At 33.3% G+C, this 20,765-nt stretch overlaps 1 protein-coding gene across 1 annotated transcript in view; it reads right to left on the reverse strand.

Annotated features, from left to right (window-relative positions):
- Positions 1-18,851, reverse strand: part of ADAM2 (ADAM metallopeptidase domain 2) — a 106,070-nt gene extending 87,219 nt beyond the window's left edge. Inside the window, exons 1-5 of the mRNA XM_027122889.1 lie at positions 18,107-18,851; positions 17,450-17,526; positions 11,983-12,038; positions 8,590-8,668; positions 43-119 (exon numbers count right to left, since the gene is read on the reverse strand). Coding sequence (XP_026978690.1) covers positions 43-119; positions 8,590-8,668; positions 11,983-12,038; positions 17,450-17,526; positions 18,107-18,161 — 344 coding nt within the window. The 5' untranslated portion in view covers positions 18,162-18,851. The remainder of the gene's footprint in view (positions 1-42; positions 120-8,589; positions 8,669-11,982; positions 12,039-17,449; positions 17,527-18,106) is intronic.
- Positions 18,852-20,765: the final 1,914 nt, after the last annotated feature.

Here is a 20,765-nt window from a genome sequence, read left to right on the forward strand (position 1 = left end):
AAAAATTCCATTTTTTGTAACCATAAAATTATGTATAACAACCTGAGTCCAGTACATGTGCTAACGATCACCATAGAATTTGGATAACCTTCAATATACCCTTGGTAGTAGCATAAGTCCTGAAAAATAAACACATATATTTCTATTAGAATAATTTATGTTAAATGCACTATTCTCAAATACTTAAAACACACACACACACACACACATATATATGTATGTATGTGTCAAGCACTAATTGTTTCCAAAATGGATTTATAACATCATTAGATGAACATTTGGCTCAATTTTCCAAAACTGTCCCTACGTGTCCCAAAGAACAAGTAAACTTCCATGATTTTTTCTGTTATAAATGAAACATGACAACCCAATCATTAGGATCAAGGTAAAAATCATCAAAAACTTGTTTCTTCAAACTCTTCTGACTTAATTTTTCAAGGTAGATGTAAAAAGTAAATAAACCCAAAAGATAATTTTTTCTTTTCAAGATTACTTTAGTATAATGGCAGAGTAGCTTGCACTGGATTAGCCTTCTCATCAATGACAAATGTAGACTCTGAAAAATTATTTTTTAAACTCCAACAACAAAGGCAGGCAAGAAAAGGTGAGAGAAGGGAATCAACAATAGAAAGAGGAAAACTGCATTTACTGAGTTTTGTGTTATACTGGTTTTCACCTGAGTGCCTCCCCTGGGCAGGGCAGCACAAAGTAGCAAATGTTCCAACAAAACACACAATCTTACTGACCCTGAGAACTCTTTAGAGAAAAGAATCACAAGCTCTCCAATGTATCATGGAATATCACCAGTATATGATTTAAAATATTAGATATATGAATAAAAGAAAAATGTGGCCCATAGTCAAAAGTAAAACCAGAAAGAAACTGACTTCAAAATAACACCGGATTTTGGAATTAGTAAATAAATGGATTTAAAACAGATATTAAAAACATGATGAAGGACATCATAAAGGAAATTCTGGGCATAATAAGGGAAGCAATTAGGAAATTCAGCAGAGAAATAAAATGTTACAAAAATGCCAACTCTAAATTCTAGAACAAAGAAATACATTTAAAATGAAATACACTGGATATGTTTTACTGACACTGCAGATGGCAAAAAACAAAAACCCTAGAATACAGATCTATAGAAACCATTGAATCTGAAAGAAACCTGAGAGAAAACAAGCTTTAAAAATGGAATATGGCTGCAGCAACCTGTGGGACAATGTTATCTAAAATATGTTTAATTGGAGGTCCAGAAAAATGGAAAGAGAAAATAGGTATAAAAGTATTTGAAAAATTCATGGCCAAATTTAGTGAGAAACCACATTTATAGATTGAGACAATGAATAAACAAATAGGCAATGGCCAAACCATATATAAAAATAAAACTCTGACCTGCAGGAAACCAACCTCTTTACTGACAATAAATAGCTGACTTTGTAGGAAGTCATGCTGCTATCTCCAGTAACAATCCAGGAAGCTAACCAATAACTTATACAGCAATCAGTCCCAATAACAAGGACTTGATTAAAAAGTATCAGCTGCTTCTTCCCTGGTGGTGCAGTGGTTGAGAATCTGCCTGCCAATGCAGGGGACACAGGTTCGAGCCCTAGTCCGGGAAGATCCCACATGCCGTGGAGCAACTAAGCCCATGTGCCACAACTCCTGAGCCTCAGCTCTACAGCCTGCAAGCCACAACTACTGAAGCCCGTGCTCCACAACAAGAGAAGCCACCTCAATGAGAAGCCTGTGCACCGCAACAAAGAGTAACCCCAGCTCGACACAACTAGAGAAAGCCCATGCGCAGCAACAAAGGCCCAACACAGCCAAAAATAAATAAATAAATAAAATAAAATTTAAAATAAATAAATATATAAAAAAATAAAAACTTTCAGCTTCCCTAATTTTTGTCCCTGCTTCCACCTTAGAACCAAGCAGAGAATAGCCAAATAAATACTCCAATCACATAGTTAACCCTTCTACAGCAGCCCCCACCAACAACCTTCAATCAGAGCACACCTGAGGTCTTCCCTTCCTTCCACTATAAAGCTTTCCCACTCTTCTGCCTGCCTTTGAGTATCTGCCAAAATGCAAGTGACAGTGGATGATGTCCTTGCTATGAATAAGTAACCTTTGTTTATTCTCATTTGCTTGGTTTTTATTTATTTCCACAAGACCTAAGGAACCAATCATATAATAAACTGCTGAAAACCAAAAATGAAGAGGACATCTTGAAATAAACCAGAGAAAAGTAACACATAACATTCATAGGAGTAATGATGTAAATCATGGTACTTCTTTACATACACACACACACACACACACACACACACACACACACACACATATGTAAGGAGGCAGGACACAATGAACAAAAAAAATGCTGAGAGAGAAAAAAATCCCTGGCACTTAGAATTATATATTAAGCAAAATTATTCTTCAAAAATAAAGATATGGAGAGTTAACTTTTGGTATGACATCATGAGGAACTCTATAGATCTGATCCCTAGTGAAACTGATGAACATAAGTAAATGACAATTTAAATCCCCCAGAAGTGGACATAAGGACAAATAGTCCTAAGAGAAAATAAATAAATAGCCATACAAGAAAATATGAAAAATTCAGTAAGAAAAATGAGAAACAAAATCAAACTAAAGACATTTCCATATAAATGAAAACTTTGAGAATTTGTTGTTAATTGCCCTGCCTTACAAGTAACACTTAAAGAAATTCTTCAGGTTGAAAGTAAGCGATCTCAGAGAGTGATTCAAATCCACATAAACATCCAAAGAGAGTTCATACAGGTTATTATGTAATTTAAAAACATAATATAAATGCGTATTTCCCCCTTTTTTCTCTTAGCTGATTTAGAAATCAATTGAGTAAAATAATATGAATAGGGCATATTATTGGGGCCAGGAAATATATTTGCCAATAACAGCATATAGGAGGTGAGTGGAAACAAAGAGGTACTGGGTTAAGGAAATGATTGCAGATAGTAAAGTAATTATAACAATGTACTGTTGGGTTTGTAACATTAATAGATGTAATATGTACAACAATAATACCATAAATGTGAGGGAAGTAGAGTTTTATAGGAGCAATGTTTCTACATATCACTGGAATTAAGGTAATATAAATCTAAATCTGCATCTGGTAAGTTAAAATGTGTAAGGTAAGCCCTAGGGAAATCACTAAAAATATAACTCAAAAATATTGAAAAATCATTAAGGAAATTTAAATTCTTCAGTAGAATATATCCACCTAACAGGGAAAAAAAAACACTAAAATGAGAAAAAAGAGGAACAAAAACACATACAAAACAAAAAGTAAAAAGCAGATGCAAATACAACTATATCAATGATAGCATTAAATGTGATTGAATTAAACAATCCAATAAAAGGCAGATTGTCAGGCAATGTGAAAAGACTACTATAAACTGTTGAAAGACAACATGCTTTAAGTTCAAAGACACAGACAGACTCAAATTAAAGGAATGAAAAAAGATTATCATGTAAATAGCAACCACGAGCAAACTGGATTGACTATATTTATATCAGACAAAGTAGACTTTGAAAGAAAAAAATGTTACTAGAAATAAAGAGCAGTATTTTCTACTAATAAAAGGTTTAATGCATCAGGAAGATATAACACTTGTAAACATAGGTACCAAATATCAGAGCACCACAGTGCATAAAAAAATAGGTAGATACTAAGGGAGAAATAGAGAACTCAACACTTATAGTTGAAGGCTTCTTTTCTTCTTCTCTGCCACTTTCAACAATCGGTGGAACAACTAGGCAGAAGATCAGCAAGGGAATATAAGACTTGAAAAAAAAATCATAAACTAAGTAAACCTAGCAGACATCTGTAAAATGCTCCACCAAAGAACAAGATACGCATTCTTCTTAACGTGTACACAGAATATTTTCCAGGATAGACCATATGCTAATCCATTAAAAAAGCCTCAGTTTAAAAGTATAGAAGTAATAAAAGTATGTTTTCTGATAATAAAGGCATTTTTTTAGAAATAATTAACAGAAAACATTTGGAGAAGCTCACAGATGTAGAAATTAAATATCATATCTCTAAATAACCATGGATTAAAGAATAAATCAAATATGAAACCAGAAGATATTTAAGGAAAATGAAAATGAAGACACACCATACTAAAATGTATGGGATGCAGCTAAAGTAGTGCTTTTGATAAATTTATATATATAAAAGCATGTATCAATAAAGAAGAAAGATCTCAAAGAAATATCCTATCCAACCACATATAACACAGGAAAAAGAACATATTAAACCTAGATTAAGCAGAAGAAAGGGAATAATAAAGATTAGAGTGAAATTAATAAGAACAGATAATAGAACAAATCAATGAAACCAGAAGCTGGCTCTGCGAAAAGATAAACAAAATTGACAAATCTTTATTTAGCTAGATTGACTATGAAAAGAAAAGAATCAAATTACTAAAATCAGAAATAAAAGTGGGATATTACTACCATCCTTATAGAAGGATTATTAAGGGAATGCTAAGAATAATTGTATGCCAACATTAGATGATGTAGGTAAATGGATTAAATTCCCTGAAAAACAAAAACTACCTTCCCTGTCCATGGTGCTTCTTCTAGCACCAGAACTTGTGGACTCACAGAATGCCTTATCCACTGCCATGGCTTCTGCACAGTGTTGTGTCTGATACAGAAACTTATTTCTCAGCAGATTAAGGGCAGCAATTGGTTTATGTACATGTGTTACCATATACTCTGTCATCTGGAAGCAGCTGGCCTAATTGAAAGGTAGACCAGGTTACTGAGTACTCATTTACCATAATAGTTGGGAGACATTACTCTGAAAGGCTGGGGTTATGTTTGAATCAAGACCATTATATGGCATGGTTTTCTGAGAACCACAATACATGGGTCCAGGAAGTAAGGTGTTGAAATGGGAGTGTCTCTTCCCACCACTATACCTAATAACCATTTTGTAGCATCTTGCTTTCTGTCCCAGTAACTTTTAGCTTCTAGCCCCCAGTGGGGAATTTGTGCACCTGGGGACACAATAAAAATTTCTCTAATTTGGAAGATGAAACTTGCAACTGGATATTTCGAGCTCCTTTTGCCACTGCACAAACAGGCTAACCCAGTGGCTGGAGTGACTGACTCTGAACACAATAGGGAAATTTGTTGCTTAAAGAAGTGCTGTGTCTTGAACCCACCTGAGTATAATAGTAACCAAAATAAAATATGATTAAGGATGCAAACCCTTTGGGAGTGAAGATTTGTGCTATTCTGCTAGGTAAATATCCGTAACAAGCTTAGGTTCTGGTTGAGAGCAATGGAAATGGGGAGCAGGTAGTGGGAAAAAGAAGTCATACATAGCAATCATGACTTATTACAGAAATGAAGACTATAGTAGCTTTAAATATTTTTCTCTTATCTTGTCATATGCATAGGTATCTTTATTTGTAGGTGCTAACCATTTTCTTCTTTTTCCCTCTTCCTATTATTAGTTTACATGCAAGGGGTTGGAGCTTAACTTTACAAGTTAATTTAACCTCATGTTAACATAGTATTCAGTTGGACCGTGACTAAATTTGTGGAGAACTTAATAGAGCTAGCAATGGACACAGTGACTCGTGATTGTGTGTCTCATCATTTTGAGGGAAGAATGAGAATTTCTTTACTTGGGAGAAGGTTGGCTGAATCTTGCTAAATAGAAATGTAGGGTGATTTTGTTGTTTTTACAGAGTTCAAATGTGTATAAAAGAGTGCATACAGTAACTAAGTAGTCAAAGTTGTAGGCTCTGTCAATTATTGATGTATTGCTACTCAGCTTCAAATTAACCTTTTGCCTGCTTTGTGCAAATGAATATAAACCTCTTAATTATTTTTTCCTTTGCCAGGTGGCACTGAAGCTTTGCTAGTAACGGGTACTGGAGAGCATGGGAAGAGAGCTTTGCTATTTGGTTCCAGTGTGCTAGCTTGGTAGGCTCCTGCACAGGGTACAGCTTTTTGCAAAGCCAGGATCCCTCAGTGCTTGGAGATTCTCTAGTACCCAGATCCTTCCGTGCATGGTGGTCTCTAGCACCCATCAGGCAGAAGTATCCTCCCATCATCTAGGCCGCTCTCCTTCCATAGCAAAGTGACTTTGGTGAGACATCTTATGAACAGCTTTCCTGGCTACCCAAAGGACAGATTTCCAGAGGGTTCTAAAGAGAAATTTTACAGCAAGATCTCTTGGTACAGCACCACAGTGACTTGTCCTATTTGAAGATCCATGGTTGTGCCACTTTTAACAATCTCAAATCTGGGGCAAGGAAACTGCCTTCTTTACCCCAGTCCTGGGATTGCTGGCTGCTTCTTGTATCTGATATTCCTATGACCTTTAGAGTTCTCTTTACTTCTTATTGTTTTACTCTAATCCTTGTTACAATGAATAATTCTTTACATTAAACTTCCCATGTGTAAATTACTGCATGGTATCTTTAGACATAGACTAAAACAGTATCTTATATTTTTAAAATATTTCACTGACTTATCATATTTGTACTTTTTCACTGTGGTCCCATATACAGGTTCATCTGTATAAATCATACTTTATATAATCAAGGAAAAATACCTCTTCCTTTCCACTGCATTTCATCCACTTCCTTCCAAATGTGGTTTGTATTATCCAGATTGATAATGTATTTAATTCTTCAGAACCACCAGTAAATTATATCAACCTTATACATAAGTTGATTGGAAAACTTGGAAATTAATAAATAAATCATTTTTAGGTCAGCATAGGATAAAATTTTGAGATGGAGGAATCAAAAGTTTATTATTATTATTATATAATTTTTCTCCAGTTTTTTTCTTATTGTTATCATTGTCATTTTTGCACTATTTTCCTTTATTATATCTTGTTCATTCTTCTATTAGCACTCAAAAAAGAATGTGTATAAACTCAGCAACAGTAAGAATGTTGCTGTTGTGTGTGGTCGCCTACAAACGTTGATGAGATCAAGTTGATAGTTCTGCTCAAGGCATCAACGTATTTGCTGAGTTTCTTTCCACTTCATCTATCAATTATTGAGAGAGAAATGTTTAAATCTTCAATAATAATAATAATTTACCTATTTCTTTTTTCATTTCTGTCAGTTTCTGCCTCTTATAATTTGAAGTCTATTTTTATGTGCATACACATTTTGGATTGTTATGCCATCTGGTAATTTTACTTTTTAACCATTATGAGTATCTCTCTGTCCTGGAGAGATCATAAAGTAAACTGCAGATACTAGGAACAAACTCTTTCTGTGTCTAACTGGTTGCTTTGTTTTCGTGTAGATACATCTTTAGTTAGTAAGATAACATAACTTTTAGGGATGAGAATCATTTTTGGAATTTATGAAAAATAGATTTATATGCTTCTAACCTAATTTAATAAACTTTCCTGGTTTTTCCTACACTGACGATAGGCTTGCAGCTTTGGCAAACATGGCATTTGAGGCCAGCATTCAATAACTTATTACATCCAGGTTATAAATAAAACATCTTTGCTTTTTCTTTTGAATTATACATCTGTCTCTCATGATTACCTCCTGGGAGGTAGGAAGTAGAGTTAGGTGTTAGGTATGGCAGAATTACTTAAAATGCAGGTGCGGGATATTGCGGCCCTGTGCATCTCGTTGTCTCATTGTTTTACCTCTGTTTCTCTCCGTCTCTTTTTCACCACACTCACACACAAAAAATGCCCCCCACACACATATATTGTGTGTGTATACATAAGTATGTCTATAATATTATGTATATATGCACGTATGTATATATCATAAAACTTTTTGACAGTATGCATCATTTTTATATTTGTATAGAGAACTCCATAGATGATCCACATGTATTTGCCTACTCTGTTAGGCAAAATTTAAAGAACTCACCATACCTATTATTTCTCCTGTTAAGAGCTTAGTCTCTATAAAAATGCTTTAATTTCAAAGTGGTTGTTAATTCGCTACATAGAAATCAGGAATGCAAATTAAAAAAATATAGGAATTGGTAAGGCAGGGCAAATGTAAAAAGCAAAACAGCATTTCAGGCATGGGTATTCCTTGAAATTCTATGCACATTTCTTTATTATATTTACAGCAAATGGAAAACTTTGTTAAATGAAGCTCCAAGTAGTTGAAAATTTAATATATTCCTAAATGTGCATGAAATTTATGTGTATTTATTTGGTCCCTGAACATACTTCAGACAAGTCTTTGGATTTTCCTTTTCTTCCTAGATTTAGCTTTCCTGATTTAAGTCATGTTTTTTCATTTTAAGTATTTCACTCCATATTCAACCCTCTTGCCACAGGTACATAAACACATACATGTGCATCATCATGAAATAATAGCTTAAATGCATCACTATCATTTGTGGTTTGGTTAATCATCTGTGTCACAAAGCTAATTCAAGACACATCATCAAAGGAAATGGTTACATTCATGCCAAAACAAAACTCCAGCCTGTTATACTCTAGAGACATGTGGACCCTAAGTAAAACAGTCACAGAAACTCACATAACAAAGGTAAAACAGACAATAAAAATCATACCTGAAACTGTTGTTCAAGAGGTTTCATACTTCCTGTGCCATTATAACCATAAACCCTAAAATTATGAGGTAAGAAAACTCTGTAAAATAAAGATAAAAAGTATTTAATGGAAAATTTGTTTCCTAGATTTTATTATGAAAAGCTATTTCTTTTATTAAACTTATTATAGATAGGTAGGGAGAGGAGAGAGAGAGAGAGCGCATGAGGGAGAGATTCTTTGAGTACATGGATTTAGTTTTAATTTTGCTCAAAAAATTCTAGTCTTCAGACCTCTCCTCACTCACCTTACTGTCACACTGTCCTCCTTCCTGTTTTTTAAACACAACAGGCAAACTTTTGTCTCAGGGTATTTGCACTAGCTGTTGCCCCTTTCTAGGATGTTCTTCAACATGGCTCATTGTCTCATCTACTTCAAGTCTTTGCTTATATATCCACATCTCACTGAGGCTTCTCTTGACAAGTTTATAAAAATTTTCAACTTTCTCAATTATTAAAGCATAGGATTTCCAAATGACACTTCTTAGTTTGTTCTATATTTTTGCTTAAGCATTTATCACTTTCTAACATTCTTCCTAATCCACTATTTATCATACCATTATTAGTCTCATCTGATAAACAATATAAAATTCATATCCATTTTGTTTACTAATGCATCTCAATCTCTTAGAAGAATATCCGGAAAATAGCAAATGGTCAATAAGTATTGAACTAATATGAAATGAATTCAACAGATCAGGTGGAGATCTCACATTAAAATACATTGTTTGTAATATGGGAAGAATATGCTTAAAAGGCTTTACAAAGAGAAAGGGTGGGTGTAGGTATCTCATTTTCATTTTTCCAATTAATATAGCATAAAGATTTGTGACAGCTATGGCAGTGTGGATTTGTGAAAGCAAAAGGTCAAAGAGCCAAACCGCTGACAAACAGAGCAAAACTTTTTGTATTCTTGTAACAAAAAAAGAAAATAATACACAGTGGGGTGGAGCTCCAGGGAACACACAGATTCTGGGTTGAAAGTCCTATAAAGAGACTTAGCTAGTGATATACAAGCACTGTTTTTTGGCAAAGAAAGAAGTCAAATATCCAGGCTTGGACCAGGGAGAAAGCTATTATTGGGGAGCCTAGAAACAAGCAGAACTTTTGGTGGCTGTGCAGTTCTGGAATAAAAATATGAATATTTAAGTTGCATCAGATTCATAGCTTCTTTCTCTGTAAAATCATCTGCTAAATTCTGAAGTTGCACAGAGTAGCCAAGGAGATTAACTTAAAAATCTCTGAAAATAAGAGCAAAGTTTTTTCAAAATTGATGATATAGACTCAGTAAGTCCTATTTTATTTGAGCATGATAAAAGCAAAGAAAAATCACCCCTAAATATAGTTTTAAAGACTGATGAAAACCAAAATAAAACCTTCAAAGTATCAAGAAGAAAACGAAGATGTTCCCTTCAAAGAACAGCAATAAGACTGATAGCTTAAGTTGTCAATAGAAACGAGGAAAGCCAGAAGACATCGGAATGATGCTTTTAAAGGACAAAAGTCATTTTTAAAAGGTCATCCTAGAATTTATTCCAGCAAAAAAGTTCTTAAGAGTAAGGTTAATATTTGACATTGAATACAAATTAATCAAAAACAAGCAGATCTACAACAGAAATACAGAGAATTACTGAGACATATAGAAATTAACTGCAGATAGAAACAAACGCAGGAAAAAATGAAGAGCAACAGAATGTGCAAATTTATGCTTAATTATAAAGGGATATTGACTATACAAAAAATAATAGAATAGTCATATCTAATTGGGGTTTAAAAGCATACAGGAAAAATAATGAAAAGGTAGAAGGTAAGTGAAATTAAAAGATTTGAAGATCTAACAATGTATGATAACTGGTAAAATAATAATGTATATTAGATTTAATAATTCAGGGATTAATATGATAATCTAGAGAAAATACTAAAAGAATAGTAAAAAGTTGTATAACAAAGAATTTAATTGAGGGAAAATGGTATAATATAAAATAATAGATTCATTAAAATGGAGACTATGAAAGAAAAAGAATATAAAATAAAAGGTACAAAAAAAAAGGTGACTTCAGACATTATATGGAAAATTAAAGGATCAAGAAAAACAAGGACATCTTAAAATTGTTGAACAAGGCTGGGTAACAAGACCTAGTACAGTATTTAATATAGTGTGATATCTGTTCAGATAAATAGGGCTCAGGAGTAAACAAATAAAATAAAATAGTCCAGAAAGATATCCCACTCATAAACAGTCATTTGATTTATTACAAACATTTCATTACAGTGCAATGAGAAAAGTATTTTTTTTTCCAATAGCATGTGTTGGATCCATTGGATGCTAATACGATAAAATGTTTGAATCTTGATCCCCATGCTCATGAAACACACAAACATCAATTCTGGATGAACCCTAGAGTTGAACATGAAAGTGAAAACAATAAAAGCTATTAGAAAAAAATGGCAGCTTGGATTCATGACTGTATGAAGACAATGATTTTTTTTTAAATATGAAAAGAATAATAGCTACAAAGAAAATAATAATTTGGACTGCATTAAAAGAATTTCAGACTCAGTAAAAAAAATCCAGAGTGAATAAAAAATTGAAAGGGAATGACAGGAAAAATTCCTCCAAAAGTACTCTGTAGATTCAATGAAGTCACAATCAATATCTATGGATATATCTTTGTGGAAGAGTTTATTATAAAATATATGAAAATGAAAAGTAGTAAGAAAAGCCAGAACATTCTTGATGAAGAAAAGGATGGAAAGACCTTACCTTTAAGCTATCAAGATTTATAATAGACAAATTGACCAAAACTTTTAATAAAGGACCCATTTTAAAAACGACCATTACTGTTTTGATTTTTCTTTATTTCCAAATATGGTGTGCTTATTTTTTCCCCAATTTCCTTAGCTGGCATGGGATTGAGTTTGGCTAATTACAGTTGTATTCTAAGTCCTTAATACATTGTGATATGTAAACTAATTTAAAGAATCACTGTTCTTTCCACTCAAAAATCCACTATGCTCTTTCAAATATAGTTGAATGTAAGAGAACTCAAAAATAAGTCGTATTTATGTCGTGATAAAAATAGAAAAATATCAAAATTCATCCTCCATGAAACCACATAAATAGTCAAATAGAAATCTGATGTTGCTGGGAAGGAAAAAGATGCGAGCATACATATGGATCCAGGTCCTAGATGTTTATTATATAGGTTTAAAATGTTTTTCTTAAGCATAAAATAGGAGACAAATAGTAAGCAACTAAAAATATTTACAAATGCAAAATAGTTACTTTCTGGATAAATATGAACAATAATTATAACTAGAACAAAGACAGGTAATAAAATAATGTAGTTCACCTACTTTTGCATTAGGTTCACAGTGTATGTTTTCCCTTCAATTACAATGTTGTAGGACACCTGGCAGGAGAGTATATTAAAAAAGCAAAGAAAAGTGAGAAGAATGTTAAAAAGAAAAACTATCATTTTATATTAACAATAATAACATGCTAAAGCACACTAATACAATAAAAAAGAGGAAAATTTATAATTTAATATTGATTTATTCCAATGGAATCAGATATTTAAATATTTGCTTTCATAATAAAGATAGATGGAAGAATATAATTGGTACAGTTTCTTATTAATTTTAACACTTATGCAATAAGATAGACCCTGAAATATTGTTGACTTGCATCCAATAATTTTGTCAGCTTAATACTGAGGCCATTGCAAAATTTATGCTTAAAATGGAAGAGTATAACTAAATTACCAAATAGAAAATTTATATAGTATAGCAAAGAATTAACAAAACAGAATGTTTAATATTTGTAGATTTTATAAAATTTGTTCCAAGTTTGGATGCAATACTCATGGATTTTATTAAGAAAGAATGTCTACAAATGGAAAACTTAGTCTTTATAGATCAGTTTGAGGAGCCTTGACCTCTTTCCATTATTGGGCCTTCCAATCCATGGGCATAGGATCTACTCAATTTATATAGATCTTTACCTCCTCTCACCTGGTTTTGTTGTCTTCAGTGAGGAGGTTTTGCTTTCCTTTGTTACATTTATTTAGACTTTGATTTTTATGTAGTGTAAATTATATCTTTAAAATTTATTTTAAGTTTTAAAATGTTTAAAGTTTATTTAAATTTTATAGGATTAAGAGGTTTATTTTATAGGATTAACAAAGTTAAGTTACATTCTTCTATTGCTAGGTTATTTTATCATATATGGTATTGAACTTTGAACAGTAGTTTTACTGCTCCTAATGCTATATGTATATTCATTTCCCCATATAATTCTAAAACACAGTTAATTCATTGATATTCTAAGATTCAATCATCTTAACAATTTAGATGTAAATTGCATTTTGCCATTGGCCATTTCTTTCTTTTTTTTTTTTCTTTTTTTTAATTGAAGTACAGTTGATTTAGAATGCTGTGTTAGTTTCTGGTGTACAGCAAAGTGATTCAGTTATACATACCTATGTATATTCTGTTTCATATTCTCTTTTATTATGGGTTATTATAAGATATTGAATGTAATTCTCTGTGCTACACCTTCTTGTTTATTTTATATACAGTAGTTTGTATATGCTAATCTCAAACTCCTAATTTATACCCCCCTTTTCCCCCTAGGTAACCATAATTTTGTTTTCTATGTCTGTGAGTCTGGTTTCCTTTTGTAAATAAGTTCATTTGTATCATTTTTTAGATTCCACAGATAAGTGATATCATGTGATATTTGTCTTTGTCTGTCTGACTTATGTCATTTAGTATGATAACCTCTAGGTCCATCCCTGTTGCTGCAGTTGGCATTATTTCATTCTTTTTTATGGCTGAGTAGTATTGCATTGTATATATAAACCACATCTTCTTTATCCATTCATCTCTTGATGCACATTTAGGTTGCTTCCTTGTCTTGGCTATTGTAAATAGTGCTGCTCTGAACACTGGGGTGCAGGTATCTTTTCGATTAGAGCTTTTGTCTTTTCCAGATATATGCCCAGGAATGAGATTGCTGGATCATATGGTAACACTGTTTTTAGTTGTTTAAGGAACTTCCATACTATTCTCCACAGTGGCTGCCCCAATATACATCCCCACAAACAGTGTAGAAGGGTTCCCTTTTCCCCATACCCTCTCCAGCATTTCTTGTTTGTGGACTTTTTAATGATGGCCATTTTGACTGGAATGAGGTGATACCTCATTGCAGTTTTGATTTGCATTTCTCTAATAATTAGCAATGTCGAGCATCTTTTCATGTGCCTGTTGGCCATCTGTGTGTCTTCTTTGGAGAAATGTCTATTTCGGTCTTCTGCCCATATTTAGACTCTACACAAAAACTACTAGAACTGACAAACAAATTCAGCAAGCTGGCAGAATACAAGATTAACACACATAAATCTTTTGCATTTCTTTACACTAACAATGAAATATCAGGAAGGGAATGTTAAAAAAAAAAAAAAAAACCCTTTTAAAATCAGATCCAAAAAAGTACTTAAGAATAAACCTAACAAAGGAGGTGAAAACTTATATGCTGAGAACTATAAAACATTGATAAAGGAAATTAAAGATGATTTAAAGAAATGGAAAGCTATCCCATGCTCTTGGATTGGAAGAATAATATTATTAAAATGACCATACCATTCAAAGTAATCTACAGATTTAATGCGGCCCCTATCAAATTACCCATGACATTTTTCACAGAAGTAGAACAAATAACCCTATAATTTATATGGAATCACAAAAGACTCAGAATTGCCAAAGTAATCCTGAGGAAAAAGAACAAAGCAGGAGGCATAAACTTCCCAGACTTCAGACAATACTACAAAGCTACAGTAATCAAAACAGTGTGGTATTGGCATAAAAAAAGACATATGGATCAATGGAACAGGCTAGAAAGTCCAGAAATAAACCTACACACCTATGGTCAATTAGTCTTCGATAAAGGAGGCAAGAATATACAATGGATAAAAGACAGTCTCTTTGGCAAGTGGTATTGGGAAAGTTTGACAGCCGCATGTAAATCAATGAAGTTAGAACACTCCCTCACACCATACACAAAAATAAACTCAAAATGTCTTAAAGACTTAGATATAAGACACATGACACCATAAAACATTTAGAAGATAACATAGGTAAAACGTTCTCTGACATAAAACATAGCAATGTTTTCTTAGGTCAGTCTCCCAAGGCAATAGAAATAAAAGTAAAAATAAACAAATGGGACCTAATCAAACTTCTAAGCTTTTGCACCCCAGAAGAAACCATAAACAAAACAAAAGACAACCAACTAACTGGGAGCAAATATTTGCAAATGATGTGACCAAAAAGGGCTTAATTTCCAAAATATACAAACAACTCATACAACTCAATAACAAAAAAACAAACAAGCCATTGGTCATTTCTTAATACTTTGTTATATTAGATTTTCTCATATTTCTTATGTTTGCCACATATACTCATGAATTCATTCAGTCCCAAATTTTCTTTCTTATATTACCCTTCTTTGTTTTTGGTGTCAAGGTAATATTGCCTTTATGTATTCAGCAGTATTAACTCTTTTTCTTTTTGCTGGCTGAGTTTTTATGAGTTTTAATTATGTCTTTCTTAAATGTTTGGTTGTATTTATTTGTAAAATAATTTAGCTTTTGACTTAGTTTTAATGGTTGTTTTTGTATTTTTGAGGAGGGAGAAAGAGACATTTATATTCAGATTCAAATTTTTTAAACTGTTGGGCATTTTCATCTTTCCTTATATCCCAAGAGTTTGTTTTTCTATGAAATTGCTTATCTCCTCAAGGATTTTTGAATTTGTTGACACATTTATTCATTGTATTATTCATTTGTTAAATTTCTGCTCTATGTATCACTATGTCCACTTTTTTTCATCCCTATTAAAATCTTTCATACTTTTATTTGTGTTGCCTTACAGACAACTTGTGCCTGATAAAATATGGCTGCCTATACTAACTTTACTATTTGCTTTGTATAATTTTTCTTATTTTTGTGCTAGACCTTTCTATTCCCTTGTGATTTAGGTGTTTCTCTTGTGGTATATATTTTTAAATTCAATTTGAAATATATGTAATTTCTGATAAATTTAATCAATCAAAAATTTTAACAGTTTTATTTAAATGATTTTAATTCCCTATTATACCAAGATGTATATATGCTTTATATTCTTTTGTTACAGTTACAATTGTATATTCAATATGTTTTGTTTTGAGGTATACATATTCATACTTTTTCATCAATTCCAGCTTTTATGTTATTCTTTGTCCCAGTTTCAATTTCTAACTGCTGAAGTACATTATTTAAATTATTTTCTTCTCTTGTAATCTGAAAAGTGTTAATGTACTCTAATTTTTATTTATTCTGTGTTGTGATACCTGATCTCAGTTCATCATGTTTAATATAACCTCTTTTCCAGATTGTTTTCTCTATTTTCCAGGAATTCTAATTGCTCTTTACTCAAGCCTCTAATTCTCTCCTCTTTTTCCTTGAGCTGTTTATATGTTGCATCTGCTTAGTTTCTTCAGCTGTCTCTGGCTACTGTTAATTCTTGATTTTACTCTCATACTATATTTTTCATGTACAGAAGTTCCATTCAGTTATTTTTAAAACCTCCTAGTCTTTTTAAGTTGAATATTCTCTTGTGGTATATTCTTTATTAATTATAATAATTATAAACATACACTTTTCATATTATGTTTGTTGCATTTGTTAAGTCGGTAGGTACAATAGCCTTATCAGTTCAAAAAATACTATTAATCCTTTATTATGTAGCCAGCACTGTTCTAGGCACTGGAGTTAAGAGACATTAACAAAATAGTCAACATTTTTCCCTCATGAATTTGACAGTTGAGGACAGATGATTTTTTTTTTTTACTTCTCTTATGAGAATTACTCTCATAGTATCTGGTGAAACCTGGTTGAAGATATTTCCCTCTAAGTAGATTCTGTGTACATTTTCTAATATGACCAAGTAATTCCATAGATTTTTCCATTAAAAAAACAAAATACTCTTAAAATGCTGTTAAATGTCTCACCTCTTTTTTTCTATTTAAATGATTTAAAGTTTTCATAAATATTCATTCCCTTATAAATTATATATTGAAAATTTTAAGCTTGTGATATCTGTATTAGTGTGACAACTAGGTAGCTGATAAGGAAATATTTGCATTCAAATTATCTAAACATTTACTACCAATCAAAAAGAAAATTAAGGTGTGGTGTTTTAAAAAAATACTTCACTTCTTTAGAAATGATTCTAGAAATTAGTAAAACAGATAAGAAACTTTCTAATTAATTCAAAGAATAAAAAGGAGAAAACTAATACCTGAACCAAGATACACTAAGATGGCATAAAAAGAATTCTTAATGATGAACATATTTTCAATCAAGACATAAAAATTATTCATACAACACTTCATTAAATCAAATGATTGCCATCCCCTATAGGGATGCCATAGGCTTACTTAACAACTACTAAAAATCCTCCAAATATTGTATGGTGAATGAGTGACAAGAGACTGTAAATGGATCAGGTCAGGTATTATTCAGACGCTCAGGAGGGAAAGAGATTTAGAACCATTTAGATTTAGATGGGCCTTGGGGCTTTGATAATAAGCATCACTGCACCATATTTCTATGAAACATTGTTAATCTTGGTTCATTTTCAAAAGGGCTCTTCCATTTAAGAAAAATTGGGTATAAATATAAAATTCAGAAAGTGTGCAGAGATGAAAAACACCAGGTTTACTTATTAGGAACAAAATAGTCACATGCTTTTTAGTTTGTGAAAAATGTTAGGGCTTAATTACGTATGTTTCAACTCCTCCACTTGACGTTGACCGTATTTTCTCTGGAACTGTAATTTGCACACGTAGTCTTTCTGAATCTGCAAGGTGCAAAATGTTTTACAGGGGCAACACTCACCACCTCATAGCTTCCTTCATTATTTCCTCATCTAAATCCATAATATTCTATATGCCATCCCTCATTTTTACTCTCTTTTCAAATACCCTCACCTCAATACCCACTTCTTTCTAGAATTACAAATCTTTTAAAGAGAAACAGGTATACTACTTTAGAAATATTGCCCTGTGGGCAGGTTCTGGTAACCCTGAGGTAATAGGCCCAAGTGCTCTCAGAACAAATAAAGTCAGGTCCTTTGGACCTTCCAACTACAGAATCCAGATATCAGAAATGCAGAGCAGTATATGAAACTCTAATCTTAAGGGATCTACTCAAGCCACGGCATCTCCCATCTTTACTACGGTCCCAAGAAGAGTGGGAAAGACCCTCGCAACCAAAGTGGATTTTGATTGGGAAAGGTGGCAATGTGGGAGTGGATTCGGGCTTACACAGTTGGAACTCCCACCAAAAAAACACTTTTAAAGGGATATCCAGCCTCTCAGAGGGAAACAGAAAGGAGACCTGACATTCCCTAAAGGTCAGAAGAGGGTTTTAGTACTTACTATCGTCTGTCTGAAGCCCGATGAGCCCCAGAAGCAGAAACAGAAGGCACCACATGGCTGGACGTCCTGGATGGCAGCCCGAATAACGGCCGTACGCTTGACTACAGGGCAGTTGGGGGCGCGAGGAGACCCCTCCTGACCGCACACACCGCAGGAGGCAGGCGGCTGGGAGAGCAGCGGAGGGTCGAGAGGCTGCCTGCTGTGCGCCATTCAACGTGGGCGGCCTTGGCCGCTAAATCTATGCAGGAGGCTTTGACGCCTTGTGACTCCGCTTTCCGGCTAAGAAAGCGCAGAATCACTTCCGAAAGGCAAGGCTGAAGAAACAGCTAATGAACAGGAAGATTCATCTACACTTAAGTGAACTTTTATGTAATATATATAAATATTTATACTACATATGTTATACATTTATGTATAAATGTATAATATATATAGGCACTGCTCAATATTCTACTGAACAAACCAGTGTAATTAACACCTAGATTCAGATCCAGAAATAAAATATAGAACCACTAAAGCTGCCAGATTGTCCCCTGACAATCACTACTTCTAACACCATAGATTACTTTTGTCTGTTTTTGAACCTATATAAATGGAGCCAATCACCATGTATTCTTTTTATGTTTAAGTTTTTTTAACATGATGATTAGGAGATCCATCCACGTTGTGAGTAGCAATAGTTTTTTTTTTTTTTTCCCTCTTGTTGCTGTATATCACACGTTGAATATGTCCATCTGTTTTTCTATTTTACTATTGATTAGAATTTTGTTCATTTATAGTTGGAGCTATTAAAAAACATATTTGGCATAATACCTTCCAGGTCCATCCATGTGGTTGCAAATGGTATTATGTTTGCTGAAATAAGTCAGACAGAGAAAGACAAATACTGTATGTTCTCACTTATATTTCAAATCTAAAAAATAAAACAAACAAATGAGTATAACAAAACAGACTCACAGATACAGAGAACAAACTAGTGGTTACCAGTGGGGTGAAGAAAAGGGGGAGAGGCATGATAGGGGTAGTGGATTAAGAGGTACAAACTTCTATGTATAAATTAAATAAGCTACAAGGATATATTGTACAGCACAGGGAATATAGCCAGTATTTCATAATAACTTTAAATGGAGTGTAATGTATAAAAATATTGAATCACTACGTTGTACACTTGGAACGAACATAATATTGTAAATCAACCATACTTCAATTAAAAAAAAAGTTTTGGATCAGTGAAAATAACCAAAAACCAACCATGTTTGGCTATTTTATTTCCTTAATTACTATCAATTTTTGATTCTTCTATTTTGAGGCTATGTTACTTTTAAAACTTTTTATTTAAGCATAATATTCTCTAGGTCCATCCATGTTGCTGCAAATGGAAGAATTTCATCCTTTTTATGGCTGAGTAATATTCCATTGCGTATATATGCTGCATCTTCTTTATCCATTCATCTGTCATGGACACTTGGGTTGTTTCCATGTCCTGGCTCTTGTATGTAGTGCTGCTATGAACATCGGGGTGCATGTATCTTTTCAAATTAATTTTCGTCTTTTCTGGATATATGCCCAGTAGTGGGATTACTGGGTCATATGGTAGTTCTATTTTTAGTTTTTTGAGGAACCTCCATACTGTTTTCCATAGTGGCTACACCAGTTTACATTCCCACCAACAGTGCAGGAGGGTTCCCTTTTCTCCACGTCCCCTCAAAAATTTGTTATTTGTAGACTTTTAAATTCTACATTCTATCAGGTTTGAGGTGATATCTCATTGGGCTTTTGAGTTGCATTTTTCTAATAATTGGCGATGTTGAGAATCTTTTCACTTGCCTGTTAGCCATTTTGTATGACTTCTTTGGAAAAATGTCAATTCAGGTCTTTTGACCAATTTTTGACTGGCCTGTTTGTTTTTTGATATTGATTTCTATGTGCTGTTTATATGTTTTGGATATAAACCCCCTGTTGGTCATTTGCAAGTATTTTCTCCCATTCCATGGGTTGTCTTTTAGTTTTGTCAATGGTTTCCGTTGCTGTGCAAAAGTGTTTAAGTTTAAATAGGTCCCATTTGTTTATTTTTGCTTTTTGCTTTAGCTTTGTGAGACAGATAAAGATAAAATACTGCTATAAATTATGTCAAAGAGTGTTCTGCCTAGGTTATCTTCTTAGAGTTTTAAGGTTTGGGGTCTTACCTTTAGATCTTTAATCCATTTTGTGTATGGTGTGAGGAAATATTCTAATTTCATTCTTTCACATGTAGATGTCCAGTTTTCCCAGCACCAGTCTTTTTGAGCCCCATTCTGCCACATCTCTCTGACTTCACCTGGAGAATATTCTGTTTCTAAGGGCTCATGAGATTAGATTGGACCCACCCAGATAATCTAGGATAGTGTCCCTACTTGAAGGTCCATCACCTTAATGACTTCTGCAACTTACCTTCTACCATGTAACATACATATCCACAAATTCCAGGGATTAGAGTGAGGACATCTTTGAAGGTCCATTCTGCCTACCACCAAAGCACTGGTATGGGACGTTAGGGAAGGGATGCATGCCAACACGTGTGAGTCTGTGAGCTGGTTACTGCTCCTGTAACATAAAACTAAATCCCACAAGCAGCTCTTGGAAATGCTATAGAATAGGGTACAGCACACATTTTCTGTAA

This window comes from Aethalodelphis obliquidens, unplaced genomic scaffold (assembly GCF_003676395.1).
Source record: "Aethalodelphis obliquidens isolate GAN/ISIS:26980383/991018 unplaced genomic scaffold, ASM367639v1 scaffold25, whole genome shotgun sequence".
Taxonomy (NCBI): Eukaryota; Metazoa; Chordata; class Mammalia; order Artiodactyla; family Delphinidae; genus Aethalodelphis; species Aethalodelphis obliquidens.